Source organism: Oxyura jamaicensis, chromosome 1 (assembly GCF_011077185.1).
Source record: "Oxyura jamaicensis isolate SHBP4307 breed ruddy duck chromosome 1, BPBGC_Ojam_1.0, whole genome shotgun sequence".
Taxonomy (NCBI): domain Eukaryota; kingdom Metazoa; phylum Chordata; class Aves; order Anseriformes; family Anatidae; genus Oxyura; species Oxyura jamaicensis.
In genome coordinates this window covers 102,544,025-102,560,757 of record NC_048893.1, presented here as the reverse complement: position 1 = coordinate 102,560,757, position 16,733 = coordinate 102,544,025, and the positions used below count along the sequence as shown (strand labels likewise).

Here is a 16,733-nt window from a genome sequence, read left to right as displayed (position 1 = left end):
TACAGAAATAATAAATATTTTTAGATGAAAAATGTGAGGAGTTCAGCATACACTGGAATTCAGGATTGCTTGCTTACACAAACTGAAGTGTAAATTTAAGCTTGACCGGAACACTTCCGGCAATCGGATAGCACTATCTTACAGCAGCGTTGCGTAACCCACTGAATGCAATCCCTCCCTAAACAGGCAAGGTGAGAAAAAACATCAGCTGGCACAGAAGGTAAGGCAATAGAAATACACAGAGAGGGCAGGAGTGGCAGAGCTACACCATAACAGCAGGACTACCACCAGGTTCAAACTGACGTCTGAAATAGCAAGAGCTACAGAGCACAACTGCAGAGAAGCACAGACTGCTTCTCCATGGAATAAGAACTGAGCTCACATATCTTTCTGCGCTTAAAATCATAGTTGATCAATACATATTCTACATTTGCACAGTACTTCACCTGTACTAGCAGGCTCTCCACAAACTTTATGGTTTGCCAATAGCAGCTCGTAAACAAGAAATGGCTGTAAATGCATGAAGGTTTCCTCACAGAATGAGGTCTTCAGAAGTATCAATCAGAAATGCATTAGTACTTTGAGAAATGCAAGCTACAAAATTCACTTAAGAGACTCTTCTTTCAAGTATAGTCTATAAATGTTTGCCTGCATAGTTGTGACCAAACCTTTCTGCTTGACAGACTTGAGTCTCAAGAATCAAATCCCCACTCATTTTATGCCTCTCAACCCTATATGCCTCTCAACCCTAGTGAATCTCTTATTTAAGTTAGCTCTAATAATATAAAGCAAAATTCACCAGCTGCCCCTTTTTCCCAAATCCACCTTGACAAAACTGCATTTCTGAAATAAAGCACCATAAAACTTGGAAAGTCAACTTACACCGACGTTCTTAACAAGTAGTACCTAACAGCGAGTTTCCCACTGATTACTGGCACAGTCTGACACAAACATCGTAAGCCTTCCTTATGGTACAAATCCTAGAAGAAGTCACCGTCTCACAATCTTCTGCTTCCTGACTACACAAAGAGTCAGTATCTCCAAGTGATGCCAATTAACATCTCTCCAAGGCAGGGTGCTTCTAACAGAATAGCTGGAATAAAAGTTGCCTTAGCAAAAATAAAGTGAAAAGAATATTTGATATTATTAATTTTAGTGATTTTACAGCACCCACCATCCAAGCCACATCAGCGCAGCCAGCGTGACCGCAAGCTGCAGAACTTGCTTAGTTTGCCCCCCCCCCCCCCACAGTACCATAACTGACTGTACCACAAACTGAATCCTGATTTTACCAGTGTGATCCTCAAGGGCCACAAAGCCTAGCTTCAGGTTTGGGTTCTCACAATTTCCCAGCATCTTCCTCAAACAGCAAGAGTAAAAGCCCATTAAAGTCAAAACTTTCAAGAACTTGGGCCGAATGTGTTATGAAGATTTGTTGCATCTATCTTTCCACGTCACAAACCCTAGAACTTCTGGCAAGCCTCAACACATTGCAAAATCATGAGAATATCATGTATGTCCTCATGTCCTTCAGTTATAACGAGGTCTGTCAGAGAATAAGACAGGTTTAACCTTGCCTTAGATTCTGATCTTAGTTGATCTTAGACTGATCAACTGGGGGGGGGGGGGGGGGCGAGGTGTGAATGAAGGGGAGAGTCAATTCCAACTTTTCAACCAGCTCTAGTTACATTTATTTTCTCAAATTCACTGTTTTTCCGAACACATGACTTAGAACAACACAGAAGAAAGGCCACTAAAGATCCAAAAATGTGTATTAGCTCGATAGACATCTTCTTAACATTTTTAGTCAGACTCTTAGTCACTAAAGATCATTTAACCAGCACAGCAACCTCATCTTAGCTAAGAGGAATAAGAGAGGAGGGCCAGAAACAAGCAAGCAATGAACCATTGGTAAAAGCAAACTGTAAAGCTTTTCTAACAAAGGAAGTACTATCCAGCTAGTTTTAGGAAGTTAATATTTAATACGTTCTAGAGAGCAGTGCTTGATGCTAACTGAGGCTTTTGTACAACGCTACAGTACAGATTTCAAAAATAAAGTTCAGTTCATAGCAAGTAGAAAATAAAAAACCCACCACACCGTCTTAGCAAAAGCATCCAACACTTAAATCTAGTATTTCTAAAATTATCAGCATTAACAAACTACGCCTTTACTTAAACCTCAAAAAAGCCCAAACAAAAAAAAGATTAGAGAGAAGATAAAAACCTGCCTGCCTATACTAGCCTAAGTCCACCATGAAGAACACTTGTTAATCCCCAAAGACAGCAGACTCTGCATTCAGACAGATGTTCACACCAGCATTTCGCATCTCCTAGGTGAACACTCCAAAAGCTAACCAGAGTCACACAACTTGTTGAAGCTCTTCTACTATGCAGAAAAGATCCAAAGTTTATGGAGCCAGAGAAAGTAAACATCTCGAAATAAAAGCACTAGCCTAGAGAAAGTTGAGATTTGGCTTCTGGTCTTCACTCCAAACACTGTTTCCTCCTTCCTAGTCCATTTAGTCTCAGACTCAATATAGTAGTTCAGGAAAATAAATCCACAAAGCAATTTCTGAAAAAGAGTTTGAATTTTAGGTAGAGGCACAATGTTAAACCTCTCTCTTTCACATTTCATCTCAGCTGCCTTACCAGTAGCAGGACGAAGCTGAGTGATCAAACTTCCAGGATAAGCTTTCAGGACACGCTGTACACAAACTGAAGCAGTTATCAGCACAGAGGAAGTTTCTGCCATAAACTACAAAGAGAAAGTTGATGAAACAGCAGGAGCACTTAAAGCACAACATGGGAAAAAATCCATCTCAGAATGATCCTGGCAAAGTTATATCACCTGGACAATCAACTACACCCCTGCTGGGTCTCCAAACAGTGGGTTTGTCTTTCCAAACTTCATCTGAGCAGCCAGGGTTGGGAACACCACTTACTGGAGGCACATTTACCAGGCAAAGTCTTCCAGTTACACTTACTCTCAAAATAACCAGGGTGACATCATGGATTTACTTCCTCCCTGCTTATTTCTGACTTCTCATCTGCTTCCATGTTAAACAGGACTCTGCTATTAAGAATAAGCCTTATTTTCCTTTCTACTATCCAATCCCTAGACTCACAGAAACATGGTTTTAAGTAGCACAGAACCTGAAATCTGACCAGTTCCAGAAATGGATGACTATGGCCAGCCGAAGCGTCCAATTTCTGCAGAACATCTCAAAAAGACTGATTCTGCTTCAGAATTCCACAAACATCTTAAAGATATCTGCTTTGAACAGAAACTGAAGCTATCCTGCATTAGCCTCGCCTAAGAAATCTGACAAAATAAATCAGTTCAACAATAACCACTAAATTACTGAATTTCTACCTGAGTTCACCTGAATACACAAATCCTCTGTCAAGTTACACAATGGAAAAAAAGAAAAACCGCACTAAAACCAACAGGAAACAAGCTAAGCATACTGCCTTTCTGAAGGCAAAAATATTACCTTTCAGTCTGGATGTTACTTGTAATAGAAGAGTTTTGTGGCAGTATCAAACAAATAAGTTGCTCTAATTCATGTAGAGTTGCATACTTGAGCCCTAGTTTAAAGCATACTGCACAGTAACTTTAGAAGTTATTCTTTCTCCTAATCTAATAGACTTTTTTTAAGCCCTAAAACTCAAACAGAACTACAAACAACCCTAATCCTGCAAATACGTAACACGATCTTAATTTCATTCCCAACCGCAATTCACTGAAATCAATTGGAATAGCTATGCAACAAGGAAAATCTAAAAAGCATGGGCTAAGGCTTTACTGATCTTTTACTCTTCTCCCTCAAGTTTCACTTCTTCCCTTGATATCCCATTTGATTCTACCCCATGTTCCTTTCCTTTTCCAACTGTCCTTGTGCTCCTAACTTGCTCAGCACATTCTTGAAGCTATTCTTGTTGCTAAACCCCAAGTCATTAGCCAAGTATCCTAGCAACTACAGCAGCAGATGACCTTACTTAAGACGGACGTACTTATCAAGCTGGGAGCGGGAGAGTTTGTATCTCATTACTGAAGTAAAGGATATGCTTGGGGGATGGGGCAGGGGGGCAGCCACACATAAAAAGGGAAGGGCTATTTGCTTACACTGCCATGGAGCCCCACCCAATAGAGAAATTTTCTGTTACACCTACACCAACCAGGCTGCTGCCAGCTCTCAGAGTAAGCAGCAGGACTCATCCCCATGCTGCACAGCCACGGAGTGACTTGCCTTAATGAACTTATCCAGTAAAAAAACAACACACTCCAAAATTCCTTTGTTGTACCAGCTGAGTGAATTCAACCATCAGCTACACAACACTGACACTGACAGTACGAGAGGAAGAAGGAACCCCAAACTGTCACTGAAGCAGCAACAGCCCAGATGGACACGTGCAGTCACACCAGATGTAACCACGCATCTTCAATGCGCCTAGGTGTAACATGAAGCTGTACCTTCACATTGCACTTAAGAGGCATTAAGGAACCATCGCAACATACCATTTAGAAGAGTAAAAAGAAGTGGAGTGCAGCCATTACAGAGACTTTTTTCAAAGACAAAACAAGAAAAAAAAAAAAAAAAAAAAAAACAAATCCTAACGCTCATTACTTATCCATACAAAAAGCCGCCTCTCCTCTACCAGCCCACACCAACTGCAGCAGCTGGTTTGTGCTTTCAGCCCTGAGAGTCACGTGTTTTCCAGCTACCCAACTGATACTGAAGGGTTATACAGCCACTAAGCAATCAAGTCACATGGTCCTTTTTTTTCCTGCCAATTTGATGGCATTTAAAAGGAAGATGAATGAAGCAGCCCTTTTGCAGTGTGAAAGCATTAGGCACATCTGTCAGTCAATGCATTCGGGAGTTTAAGTACAATCAAGCACTTAACTGAGCAGCCATATTACTTTCACTTGAGTAAAGGGGTTTGGACTCTTCCGAGCTAGTGAGCCATGTTTTTCCATAGCACATGTAAGGTTTACATTAAGATTGAAAGTTAGTTTATTCAGTAGTATATTTTTGTTGCTGTTGCTTTGTGAGTTGTCTTTGTTGTGGTGGCGGTGTTTTAAAGTCGCTGCTTGTTTTTGCCTCCCTCCTCCCCACTGCAAGAAATAGCCAAAAATGAACATGTTCAAAGAACTTGAATATCCACCCTAAATAGACAAAGTTAACAAGTCATTTAAAGTTTTAGGGCAGCTTTAAATATATATATACACATGCATTATTTTATAGGTCTTAACTTAAGAGGGAACATTCCTTGTAGCTTTTCCTTCTAGAAGGAAAAAACAGAAAATGCAGGATCGTTAGATATATGAAATTTCAACTACCTATACAATATCACTCTGCACTAGTTAAAACAGCTGTGAATTTAAGAAATTTTCATCCTTCTTTCTACACACACACACACACCGACCAAATATTTCTTGTTGATTAATCATCTTTCAACATGCCAAATGTAGGTTTCAGCTGCAGGGCATGAAAGATACAACTCTATGTGCTACATTAAAAAAAAAGTTCACAGCAAGCAGAACTGCAAAACTTGTGACCATCGCGCACTTCAGATGCTTCTCAAAAGCAGCTAAAGGAAATCACGTCACTGCTCAACAGCTCAGGACTGGCTGCAGCCTACAGCCACCAGAGCTACAGATCCCACTTGTCTATCACACTGCAGTTTTAGAATACCTGATCCAACAAGCACATGACATCCAGAAACAAATTTATATACTCCACCCACACGGGTTTGATGTTACAGCTAATCATTTTCTTACAACTAAGACTAGTGATCCCATTGAGTTGGATACAGAAAAGGAACGGATAAATGGTACAACCTTACAAAACTTTACAAAAAGTAATGTTTTTCTGACTTTAGACCTCCATGAAGAGGCTCACCATGGAGCCAGAAGAGTGCCAGCTACGACTTCAAACGGGATGCAAAAATAATCATTGAGGTAACATCTAGCCATACAACTGACCAATTGTCTGATTTAGTGATGTAGTCAAGACTCCCCGAAAAAGCTCCCCAGGCCAGGGTTACATATTTTTCTCACGTGGGAGAATACCGATCACACACAATTAGTCTTCTTCCGCCATCTTCCTGGTACTCATTCCTGCCCTGTAGCAGGACAGATTGTTGGCACAACTCTTTCTTGTTCCAAACCAGGCAATCTTAACTTTTTTGTTTGTTTTTTGTTTTGTTTTTTTTTAAAAAAGGTAATAAAAGGTAATGAAAATTGTAAGGATTCTCAATATAGACCCGTTCACCATTCACCCACAAAACAAGACAGTTGTGCAGTAAATAAAGTTACCAGCAAGGACGGAGGGTTTGCTATGATCAAGCTCCTACTGAAAGAGGTTTCCACAGAACTACAGCCTCACTGCCACTTACTCCCATGACAACAGGCTGAAGTGGCTCTTTTAATAACCACTCCCTGTCAGATGCAAACCAGTAAAAAGATGAATTTAAATAAAAGGCAGCATAAGCTATCTAACTGTATATTTAGCCAGCAGTGACTAAATTGATGTAATTGGCAGGGGAAGTATTCTTACAAGCTGCCGAGCCACACAACTGTTGAAATTTAATGTTTCACACAGCATCTAAAAGCTTCATGAAATGAATCAGAAGTTGCAACATGAGCAAAAAGGGAGTCCCTGACATTAAAAGCTTATGAACACATGCAAGCAACAACAAATGATGAAATTAGTTAGGCAGTACTATGAATCAATACCGGCCCCAAAAACAAACTCCCTGTTGCGTATGCATCTCCTGGGTCACTGTGGCAAATGAGTTTTAAAACACTCCAATAGCAAGACAGATCCAAAGATGCTTACAAGAACTTCTTGAAGCATGAATGGAATCAAAGGCAAAGCATACAAGTACACAAAAGTAACTTTTTTTTTTTTTTTTAAGAAAAAAGAAAACAGTGATGGAAGCCAAGAAAAGTCATTTATATAGAGATGAAACTACCGCTGCTGAAGTGGAATCCACTTTGGAGAATGCTGTGACAAGCACTGAAAGTGAAGACAGGCAACTGATGCTTGATGCAACACAGGGGAAGCTAGCAAGTGGAGGCAGCCAGAGGAGAGCGAAGTGACAAGCTATAATCGTTTTTGCAGCAGCACACTGAATGCATAAGATACTTTCTGGTAGACAGAAGATTAGATAAAGCAAAATGATTGTAATTCAAATCTCAAGGCTGATGTCACAACAGTAACTAATTAAACCCAACAACCTCAGCTATTGCTGGTTAAAGTTTTTCATATTACTTGAAAATACTACAATTTGGGAAATCTAGGAACGGAGAACTGAATATCATTTAACTGTCCACTAACATAAAACCTAAGATGAACTTGCAAGTTGTTAGAATTATTCCTCAACTGACCAAGCATATGTGGCTTAGCAATACAGAGACAAGGATGGGAATGATCCTGGGGTATCGAAATTCAAAAGTCAGATTCTGTAAGATCCTGGTGCTGCATAAAAACATGAACAGCCTTAAGTTCCTTCTTACACATACTTGACAAAGTGTACCAGCCACCAAATGCTGGCTGACTTAGAATGCATCAAAAACAGTTGCATAACCATAAGACCTAACAACATGATCTGCCAGTGGTAACAAATCACCACCTCCTTAAACCAAAATTCTGCATTATCCTTTGGAAAATAGTTTAATATACATTTTCTCATTAAAAAAATATTCAGGAGCTGAAGAGCGTATCATTTCAATTAGCCTACTAAAGGATTTGTTGGTGACATCTACACGATATTAAAGAGAGCTTGCACATTCTGGGAATCCCCAGCTACTTGAAGCAACCAATCATACTTAACCAAAGTACGTAACAACAGACCTTGCAGATGGCCATCAAGTCTCACTTGCCACAGTGCTTGGAGTGCATTTTTAGATAGAGAAGAATTAGCAACATAGCTTTAGAAAAGCTCTCACGATTACAAAAAGCAATCCAAATATGAACTCACACTGTACGACCACAAGGCAGCCAAAGACTCAATTTCACTACACCAACCAGTTCTGTGGTCACGTTGCAGTAGCACCAACTCAAAGAGAAACCACCATGAGTTATTTATCAGTTGTGCAGCCAAGTAACATAGAGGCAGTCATTAGAATCAATGCAGGACTAGTTACAACAATAGGGTAGATGAGGATGGTTCTCCCCTTGTATCCCAGGGTTCAAGGATGAACTCCTTCCCTCCTGCAATGGAAAGGGGAAGTTCCCCATTTGGTTATTTATGACTGCGAAATTGGCCTTAGCAAAGAGATTAAACCCCTGAGCTGGGTTCAGGGACGGCGTAAACCCAGACACTTCTCTCTTAAAACACAGAATAGCACAGCCTGGTTGCCTGCTGAGGGTCTATGTTGTACAGTCAAGATAAGCCTCCTAACTTATACAAAATCGGTTATTTTGAATCTTGTACTTTTAGCAAGGTAGAAACAAGCAAAGTTAGACTTACAGGGAAGGAGGGGAAAAAAATACAACTTTCAGTAGGAATGCTGAAGTACCACAATAAATTACCCCACTACCACAAACTCAAGTAAGGACTTGAGCAGCTAGACCATGCTCCATTGCCAACAGCTTTCAGAGAACTGCACACAAATGGCTTCCTCTAACTTTGGTCCATACAGAGAAGGGCAACTTAATGCTCTGTTTCCTCAAAGGAAACAACGTGCATCTGGACCACTGACAGAAATATTAATTCTATTTAATAGAGAAAAAAACACAAGGAAGCTGTGATCAACTCCAATGATAAACTATTTTTTTTAATTGTTTCTTTCAGAGGACTATGAAATCTGTGCATCTTTCAGGTTAGTCATCCAAATAACCATGCAAAAATATTCCTAATCAAAACATACTACAAATCTATTACTTTCCTTAGGAAGTCATGCAGTTTCACAGTGAAGTTTGAAGACACCTGTACACTTCAGTAAAGCTGAGGTGTAAAATCTGGTTCTGGTTTTGCGTTTCATCATATATTAATTATCTCTAGTTTCATAGCATTGTAAATCTGGTATCTTAGCAAGGATCCAGCTTATCTGCAACATATACAATAATTGTGCTCGACAAGCTTTTTTACACAGTTTTTGTTACATGAAGTGTTTCAGTACAAATCTTAATCACTAACCCAGCCACTAAATACATGTAATTTGTAGTTCATGAACAACTTCTGCTTAGAGAGCGAGTTAATGCAGACCTACCGATATCCCTTTATGCATGAGATTAGAGCCCATCATTCTGTTAAACAGGCAGAATTTTGATCCCATGAGTAATTTCCCCCATGACATCAACACGGCATTAGCATTTCAACAGGAAACAAAATCTGTCCTCCTGCCAGTGCTGATGCATGCTCTGCCGTAAACCTTAACCTCCTCAGGTGTTCCATCACCTTCCGCAGTTTCACATAAATTTGAGCCACTTTTAGGCAGAACACAACATGTTTTTCGAAGTCACTTGAAGGAAGCGTTGACATTGCACACGGTTCAACCGAGTTCATGCCAGCCACCAAGCCAAGCGTTTGCCTACTTTTTGTTTCGAACAGGCCAGGCACGCTTTTGTTGCTGTTGTTTGACATCTACCCCTTTGTTCTCTCCCAGTAAGAAAATAAAATGAATGTGGGTATACGCTTAATGCAGAGGCATTTTCCCACCTATAACTCCCTCAACTTTTCACCAGAGCTTTCATCCACCCTCACTGAACCCAGCACAATTGGGCAGCGAGGGCTCTGCGAGCCACCCGGCCCCTTCCACGCCAAGATCAACTTCGCGGCTGGATGCAGGGAAAGGGGAGGCGTTAGGCGCCGATTTCTCTCGGATTTCTGATTAAATTTGATTAAAAGCACTCCTTTCCGCTCCCGTTCCCCTGTCGGGGCGAGCTCCCAGCCCCGAGCTGCTGAGCCCGCTCTCGGCAGCCTCGCACACACACCCTACCGCCACCACGTTAAAGATTAATTAATAAATAAAATCAATAGAATAAGGAGAGTAAGGAGAGGAGCGACAAATTTTAAAAAAAAAAAAAAAAAAAAAAAAAACGAATCCCGGAATCCCGCAGGTCGCCTTCACGCGGCGAGGAGGAGGAGGAGGGAGCCGAACGGCGGCAGCCCCCCGCCGGCTGGCGGCGAACAAAGCCCGGCGCCGCCCGCCGCAGGGCTCCGAGCCTCGACCACCGCCCCGGACCTCGGGGGAGAAGCCGAGACACCGGCACCGACACGAGTACGAGTACCACGGCCACCGCCCCTTCTCCCAGCCCAACAGAGCCCCTGCCCTTCTCTTCCCTTCCCCTCCATTCCCCTCCACACCACTCCATTCCCTTCCCTTCCCTGCCGGTCCCCTCCCCGCCACCTGCCCGCCCGTCCCGTCCCGTCCCGGCGCCCACCGGCAGAGCCGAGCAGGGCGAGGGCCAGCAGCAGTAGCACCGCCAACGACGGCGGCGGCGGCGCGAGCGGCGGCTCCATGGCGCGGCGCGAGCGGGCGGGCGGGCAGGCGGGCGGGCAACCGCCACCAACAGCTCCGGCCCCGCGACTCCCCGCGGGCGGGCACCGCCCCGCCCCGCGCGCCCCGCCCAGCAGGTGAAGCGCCCGTCACTTCCGGGCCCTGGCGGCCCCGAGGTGTGTGGTGGTGAAGGCTGGTAGCGGTGTCCTCACCATTTACTGGGCGTAGGTGGCTACTACGATGTGGTAGTCCACGTATATGCTGCAACACCGATGCTGATAGCGGGCATAAGAGGATTTCTGCCGCTATGGCTTATTCTGGTGAAGGGATAAGTCGTACTGGTAGCGTGTCTTTTATGTGCCTGCTGCCTTGCCCGTACTGAGAAACTGTCCCCATAATAAAAATATTTACACAAACACAAAACGTTGCTTGTTTCCCAACACCATTCTTTATAGGAATTGTGTTAGTGTTCGTTTTCTTTGATGTTCATAATACATAAACTCCGAATACGTTAATACTCTGTGAGTGTGTGGGAGATGAGACCTTAAAAAGCAAAGTCCTTTTTGCCCTTGTTCTAAATTTTAGATCAAACGAGCAGCTAATCATCAGGGTATTTTCCCGACTGCTTAGCTATAAAGGACGTGTTGCTCCTTTCATTCAGTCCGGGATTCCTAGTGATGCAGGTGGTGGTGTCTCCATTTCTGCTGGAGTAATGAAAGTATGAATGTGAGCTAGCGTCTTTCAAAATGGTCGGCTGCTGTAAAGAAAGCTGCAGCTTTTACCTACCACCTCACAGTCTTTATTTTTTTATTTTTTATTTTATTTTATTTTCTGATAAATAGGGTAAATGCATTGCTGTTTTCCATGAAGGTGCAGCTAAGTACTGCTTATTCCATCTTGTAAGGGCATGACAGTTCGTAGTGCCTGTTAGATCTCCTTTCAAAAACAAACTTATCCAGTGCAATGCTAGAGCCTATACATAAAGCATAGACTTTAAATCAGGGGATTTTATTTAATGACAAAACAGAATTGTCTTTCCCCTTTATCCAGGAAAGAAAATAACATTAAAGTAATTTTATGTTAAACGGACTGGTAGCTCCAAGTGGGGATATTCAGATTTTGTTTTCATCTGTTGTTTTATATGTGCCACAGACTTGTGCTTTAAAGGGTAATCTGTTCAGAGCATCCTAGGCTGACTGGATGAGTGAGGTTTTTTGCTGTGTATCCACTTGTGTCAACACAGAAATTATATACCATGGAAAGTATAATGAGGCAATCACAATCATTACAGAAAGAGAAAATGATTCATCATTAGAATGAAGATGCTCATCCTTCTGTGAAATAAATCCTAGCTAGTAATTAAAATAAATACTGTACTGCATTTAGGAGACATGAAATCCACACTTTGTCTAGCCTAGACAGACCTATTCCTGGTCTCATTTAAATCAAAAGCAATACTGATGCACTTTTGTTCACACTCCTGAAAATTGTCCTACACTAGCAAATTAAGAGTACAGCAAAATGTGTTGTGTAAATAATAATTTATATTAAAAAAAAAAAAAAAAAGGCAAAATTATCCGTGCTTCCTCACTGCAAACTAAAGTCAGGATAATAAGGCATAAAGCTACCAGATTTATCAGAGGATATGACACTGTAAATTTTGAGTGGCCTATACTTCCTGAACACTAAACAATATGAGGGAAAGGGAAAACACAACTGTGAAAATGACCAAAGCTATTCCACTCACAAAAAAAAAAAAAAAAAAAAGGTCAAGTTCAAAACTTTTTGAACAGATTTTGACTAATGCTGACATTTTGGATCAAGCCCCCAAAAAAGCACTCGAGCTGAACACAGAATGTGCTCTACAAGGAAGAGATATCCACTGGAGCAGAGACCTACAGTCTAGACCTACATTTTGCAAACGTATAATTGCTTACCATTTTGTTTATGGAGAATGCTGTCTTGTGCTCCCAAATATTAAGATTTAAGTCAAATGTACAACTGTACATTTCATGTCTTTAAAGTTAAGAAAAACCTCAGTATGACAACCCATACGTGAGTGTCAGTCTAAATTTATGGATATCTTGAAGTAAAACCAATAAAATCTTTTTTAAGTCTTTTAAATAGCTTTTTACACAAAAATCACAAATTCATAAGTAATTTTAAAATCAGCATACAAAATGCTGAGGTGGGACAAGTCAGTATGTCCACAACTAAATCTTTCACAGCTTGAATAAAATGATTTGCAACTTCCCTCTACTTTTGTTGAGGATAAACTATCCATCAATTCAAATCTCAGTTTGTGAGTAATTTCTGTTCCTTGCTTTGGGAACACTTCCTTACCTACCCTTATCTACTTGACCTTCCTGTATAAGTGAAATAGCTTTTTTTATTATTATTATTATTATTATTATATTTTTTTTTCCAGACAAAAGAGGAAAAATATATGAAGTGACATAGAGATGTGATACAGAATTGATGAAATGGGACTTACCTGCTTACCCGTGTTTCTATTATACAAATCAAGAAAATGTACAACACAAGGTATTGTGACCCTGTCAAGAAATAAAAAAAAGGGATATGTTTCAGTTTCCTCTTGATGAGTGGAATGGCCACTGTGGTCAGACAGCACAGTTCTTGAGGGAAAACTGCCCGTAGGACTATATGGCTCCTAACATGGATAACTGTATTTCTCAAGAAAGCCAAGAGGAATAAAATAAATAAATAAGTAAATAAATTTTAAAGAGAGAGAGAGAGAGGGAGAGAGAGAGAGAGAAGGAGCAAAAAGTCCCTTGGAACTTTGGTTTTAGATTTCTACTTGTAGAAGGGAGTGGACACATTTTTGTTCTGGGACAAGTTTTCTTCTTGACCAACAGACTGTATAGTTTACATAATAATTCAGGCCAGAGCCACATGATGGAAGGAGCAGGAACATTTGTCCAGGGGAGTGGAAGGGGACAGTTTCTGTTCAGGCTGCTGCTGTTAGGTGTGAATCCACCCGGAGGACGGTAGTTCAAATTAGAGGTGCAGCAGCCCTGCCCTCTCCCTGACACCACAGTACTGCTTCATGCCGGTGCTGGAGCTTGTGACACTAGCTAAGTTAGTTCAGGAAGCCAGACTGGCCAAAGATGTGTACCTTTTGTTTTCAGCCACCTCAGCCCAACGAACTGTTTTCCTGCTTATTTGCCTGAGTGCCAGCTGGCCTCAAAAATGGGGCTGGGAGGCAGGCTGGGGAAGGGCAGGACTGTGAGTGGCCCAGCTGAGAGCAGTTTAAGCTGCTGTGGAACCACATCCAGAGCTACCAGAAGGGAAAGGTCCACCTGACACAACCATTTTTTTTGTTTGTTTCTTTCCAGAAGAGTCATCAGTGCTGCTTATACCACTCTTTATGCCCTGCTGCGAGGAGCAGGCAGTCTATACAGCCAATTTTTTTGGCTCTAGCTGCCCTTATCAATGTTAGTTAAACCAGCCTTGGGCAAGTCAGGCTGATATGCTGAAAATAGCTACCAGTGTCAAGATATAGGCTACATTAAGGTCTCACCAACGCGGGGAGATTACAGCAAAGGATGTTAAATGGCAAATTTACAGAGTGCTATGTATTTCTCAATAATGCTTTGAGTGCACGCTCTTGTGCTGTGTCCCAACTGGCAGAGCCTGGAGCAAAGTCAAATTCCTGAGTGTGGGATGTGCCCAGCATTCCAGCTTCCCAACTGGGATTGATCTCGCTAGGTATCACCACCCACTTCCTGACCTTAGTTTCCACCCCAGGGTGGATGGATTGCTGACTGGGAGACCGGATGATTGAGGTCCACCTTTTTATTTAATGACCTTGGGCCGTTTCCAATTAAGCTTTCATGAAATTGCTACCTTTTTATAATGATAACTAAATACAATCCCATACTGGAAAAAATAAAAAGAAATAAAGGAAAAAATAGCCAACAATAGCTGGGGTTTAATTATCTTTAACTCGGGTTAATGTTTTTCACAGACTGTCTTGTTCAGAGTTGAAATAACAGCTTTGAAATTTAACACCTCAATCAAGTGACAGTTGTTATCAGGGTACAATTCACACCTTGCTATACTCCGCTTTTGTAGAGTCTGTTTCTGGAAAAGATGTCCTAAGAGGACATCAACAATTTACACCTTTGCATCCCTGTGAAATTAAAGTTTAGAAATATAAATTGCCTCCAATAATTTTCTCTTAGGTTCATTACACTTGTGTGTCACTTAGGATGCTTAAACAGCAGAAAGTAAGAAGGAACACCAGTTCCCTACTGATGGCAGCTAGAGTTTTACCCAAATTTAAAGTTACACATTTACACTATAAAAGGGAAGCAGAAACCATGTAATATAAAATAGATTTGGTTTGTTTTAAGTCCAAGAGAAGAGTACACTGTGTAATTTGTCTTGGTAAAAATATTAACACTATACATCTTCTATTATATATTGGAGGTTTATTTGTGTTCAGACTTTCATTGTATATGCACGTCAGTAAAAACGCAATGGTTGCTGGTTGGAACAGTAATACAACTGAAAATACAGCTATGTACAGTAGCAAACTATTTTTCTGAGCTAATATTCACCACGAATGTACCTTGATTTAAGAAAGTTTCCATTACATAGGAAGCAAAATAGATATTAAGCAATTTCCTGAAATGATGAAAAAGTGCTTCTTTAGCAGCTGATCTGAAAATATGCTTTCTCCCAAAGAGGTCACATTTACATTCCTCTCTCTCTCTCTCTTTGCATTGAATTTCAACTGTGAAATTTGCTGATGCCTATATGACCCAGGAACAGTCCCCTCTCTCCACTTTAGCAATCACCAGACTTACCCTTGTGCGGGCTTTGATAGCCATCTGACAAATTAGTGAGCTAATTTATCTCTCCAGACTAGCAAATAATTGTTCCCTTCACTTTTTTTATCATCTTAGTTTTCCTGCAGAATAGCTTACTGACCATTGCTGGTGTCTTAAAAGCCACACAAGCACAAGGTAGGAGGAAGTGCAGCTGTGAGAAAGGCTTGGGAAAACAGGCCCATGCTTGTTGTTTGTAGCAATAACTAGATCATCTTAGATGTCTCATGAAATTTGGCCTTTCAGCTTTGGCCTAATTTCACTTCAGAACAAAATTAGCTGCATCACGGGGCAGTTGTGTTGAAGCAATCACAACTGCACTTTTGAAGAAGTGCTGGATTCCCACTCCTGCAATAGGCTCCTTGTGGAAGGAACTCATCCAGCTACTAGTACCCCTAACATAGATCTTGAATATTACAGCCAGAGAGAGGACTTATGTTCTTCCTTGAATGGCTTTTATATGCTGTACTTAGTTTGGGTCTTCAACTGGAACACCTTAGCACTGGGATGGATTTTTGAATAGCTGGAAACGATCATTAGAAAGCCAAAAGGAAACCACCCACAAAAAAAAAAAAAAAAAATGCACTGTGGAAATTGGCATCTGTGGACAGAAGGAGGGTGTTTGTAGTATGTTTTTGTAGTGCCCAGAACAAAAGGGATGATCCTTTGAGAACTGAACAGGCCAAACTAGGAACAGGAGGCCACACTTGAAAGGACAAAGAGAAACTGGACCTGAAATCCAAGAGTATTTGTGAACTAAGAATAGCAGGAAGGGCTTTCTCTATCCCTTCAGGGAGTTCAGTTGAGCAGAAAGATAATCACAGATATGTCAGAGTCAATTCTTATCTAATCCCCAAATTAACTGAGGTCAGTTTTGATAGTCTTGAACAAATAGCTGATGAATGCTTGGACTCCATCATGAACTTTCAAATTATTTAATTTGCGCAAGACATTTATAAATGGCACCTTAGCACCTACTATCCTCTTTGGTAGCTGCAGTCTACAGACACTGGTAACATTTTGTGAACTGGCACTCAGCTGCCACTCACCTGCTAAGCAGGAAGTTTCTCCTTTTGTCACGGCAGACTTTGCCCAGTCATTAGCAAGCTGCTCAAGCCATTTCCTGAGATGATATCTCAGAACCCCTGAAGCAAGATCCTCCATAATCAGGGGAAATCACTCTTTCATACCAAGCTTGAGGCCTACTGCCTGTGACTAGAGCGGGCATGTCTGTTGTGCAGTACTTCTAGTGACTGCAGTAACTCTGTTAACTCTGTGGTTATAGAACTATTAGCTATGGGAAGAATCAAGAAGGTGCTTAAGACAGGAGACAAATGCATGTAACACTCACTTCATCTGACATTCATTTTCTTATTCTGTCAGCGAACCAGATCCCAGAAGCATGCCATATCACTCCTGTTCGTGGC

General features: G+C 41.3%; 1 protein-coding gene across 3 annotated transcripts in view; it reads right to left on the bottom strand.

Moving 5' to 3' along the window:
• CXADR (CXADR Ig-like cell adhesion molecule) overlaps window positions 1-10,575 on the bottom strand; it is a 32,198-nt gene extending 21,623 nt beyond the window's left edge. For 2 of the 3 annotated variants that reach the window (XM_035315422.1, XM_035315421.1), the window contains exon 1: window positions 10,398-10,575. In XM_035315422.1, coding sequence (XP_035171313.1) covers window positions 10,398-10,476 — 79 coding nt within the window. In that variant the 5' untranslated portion in view covers window positions 10,477-10,575. Of the gene's footprint in view, window positions 1-4,632; window positions 4,653-10,397 lie in introns of those variants that run through there. The other variant, XM_035315423.1, reaches the window with a different exon arrangement.
• Window positions 10,576-16,733: the final 6,158 nt, after the last annotated feature.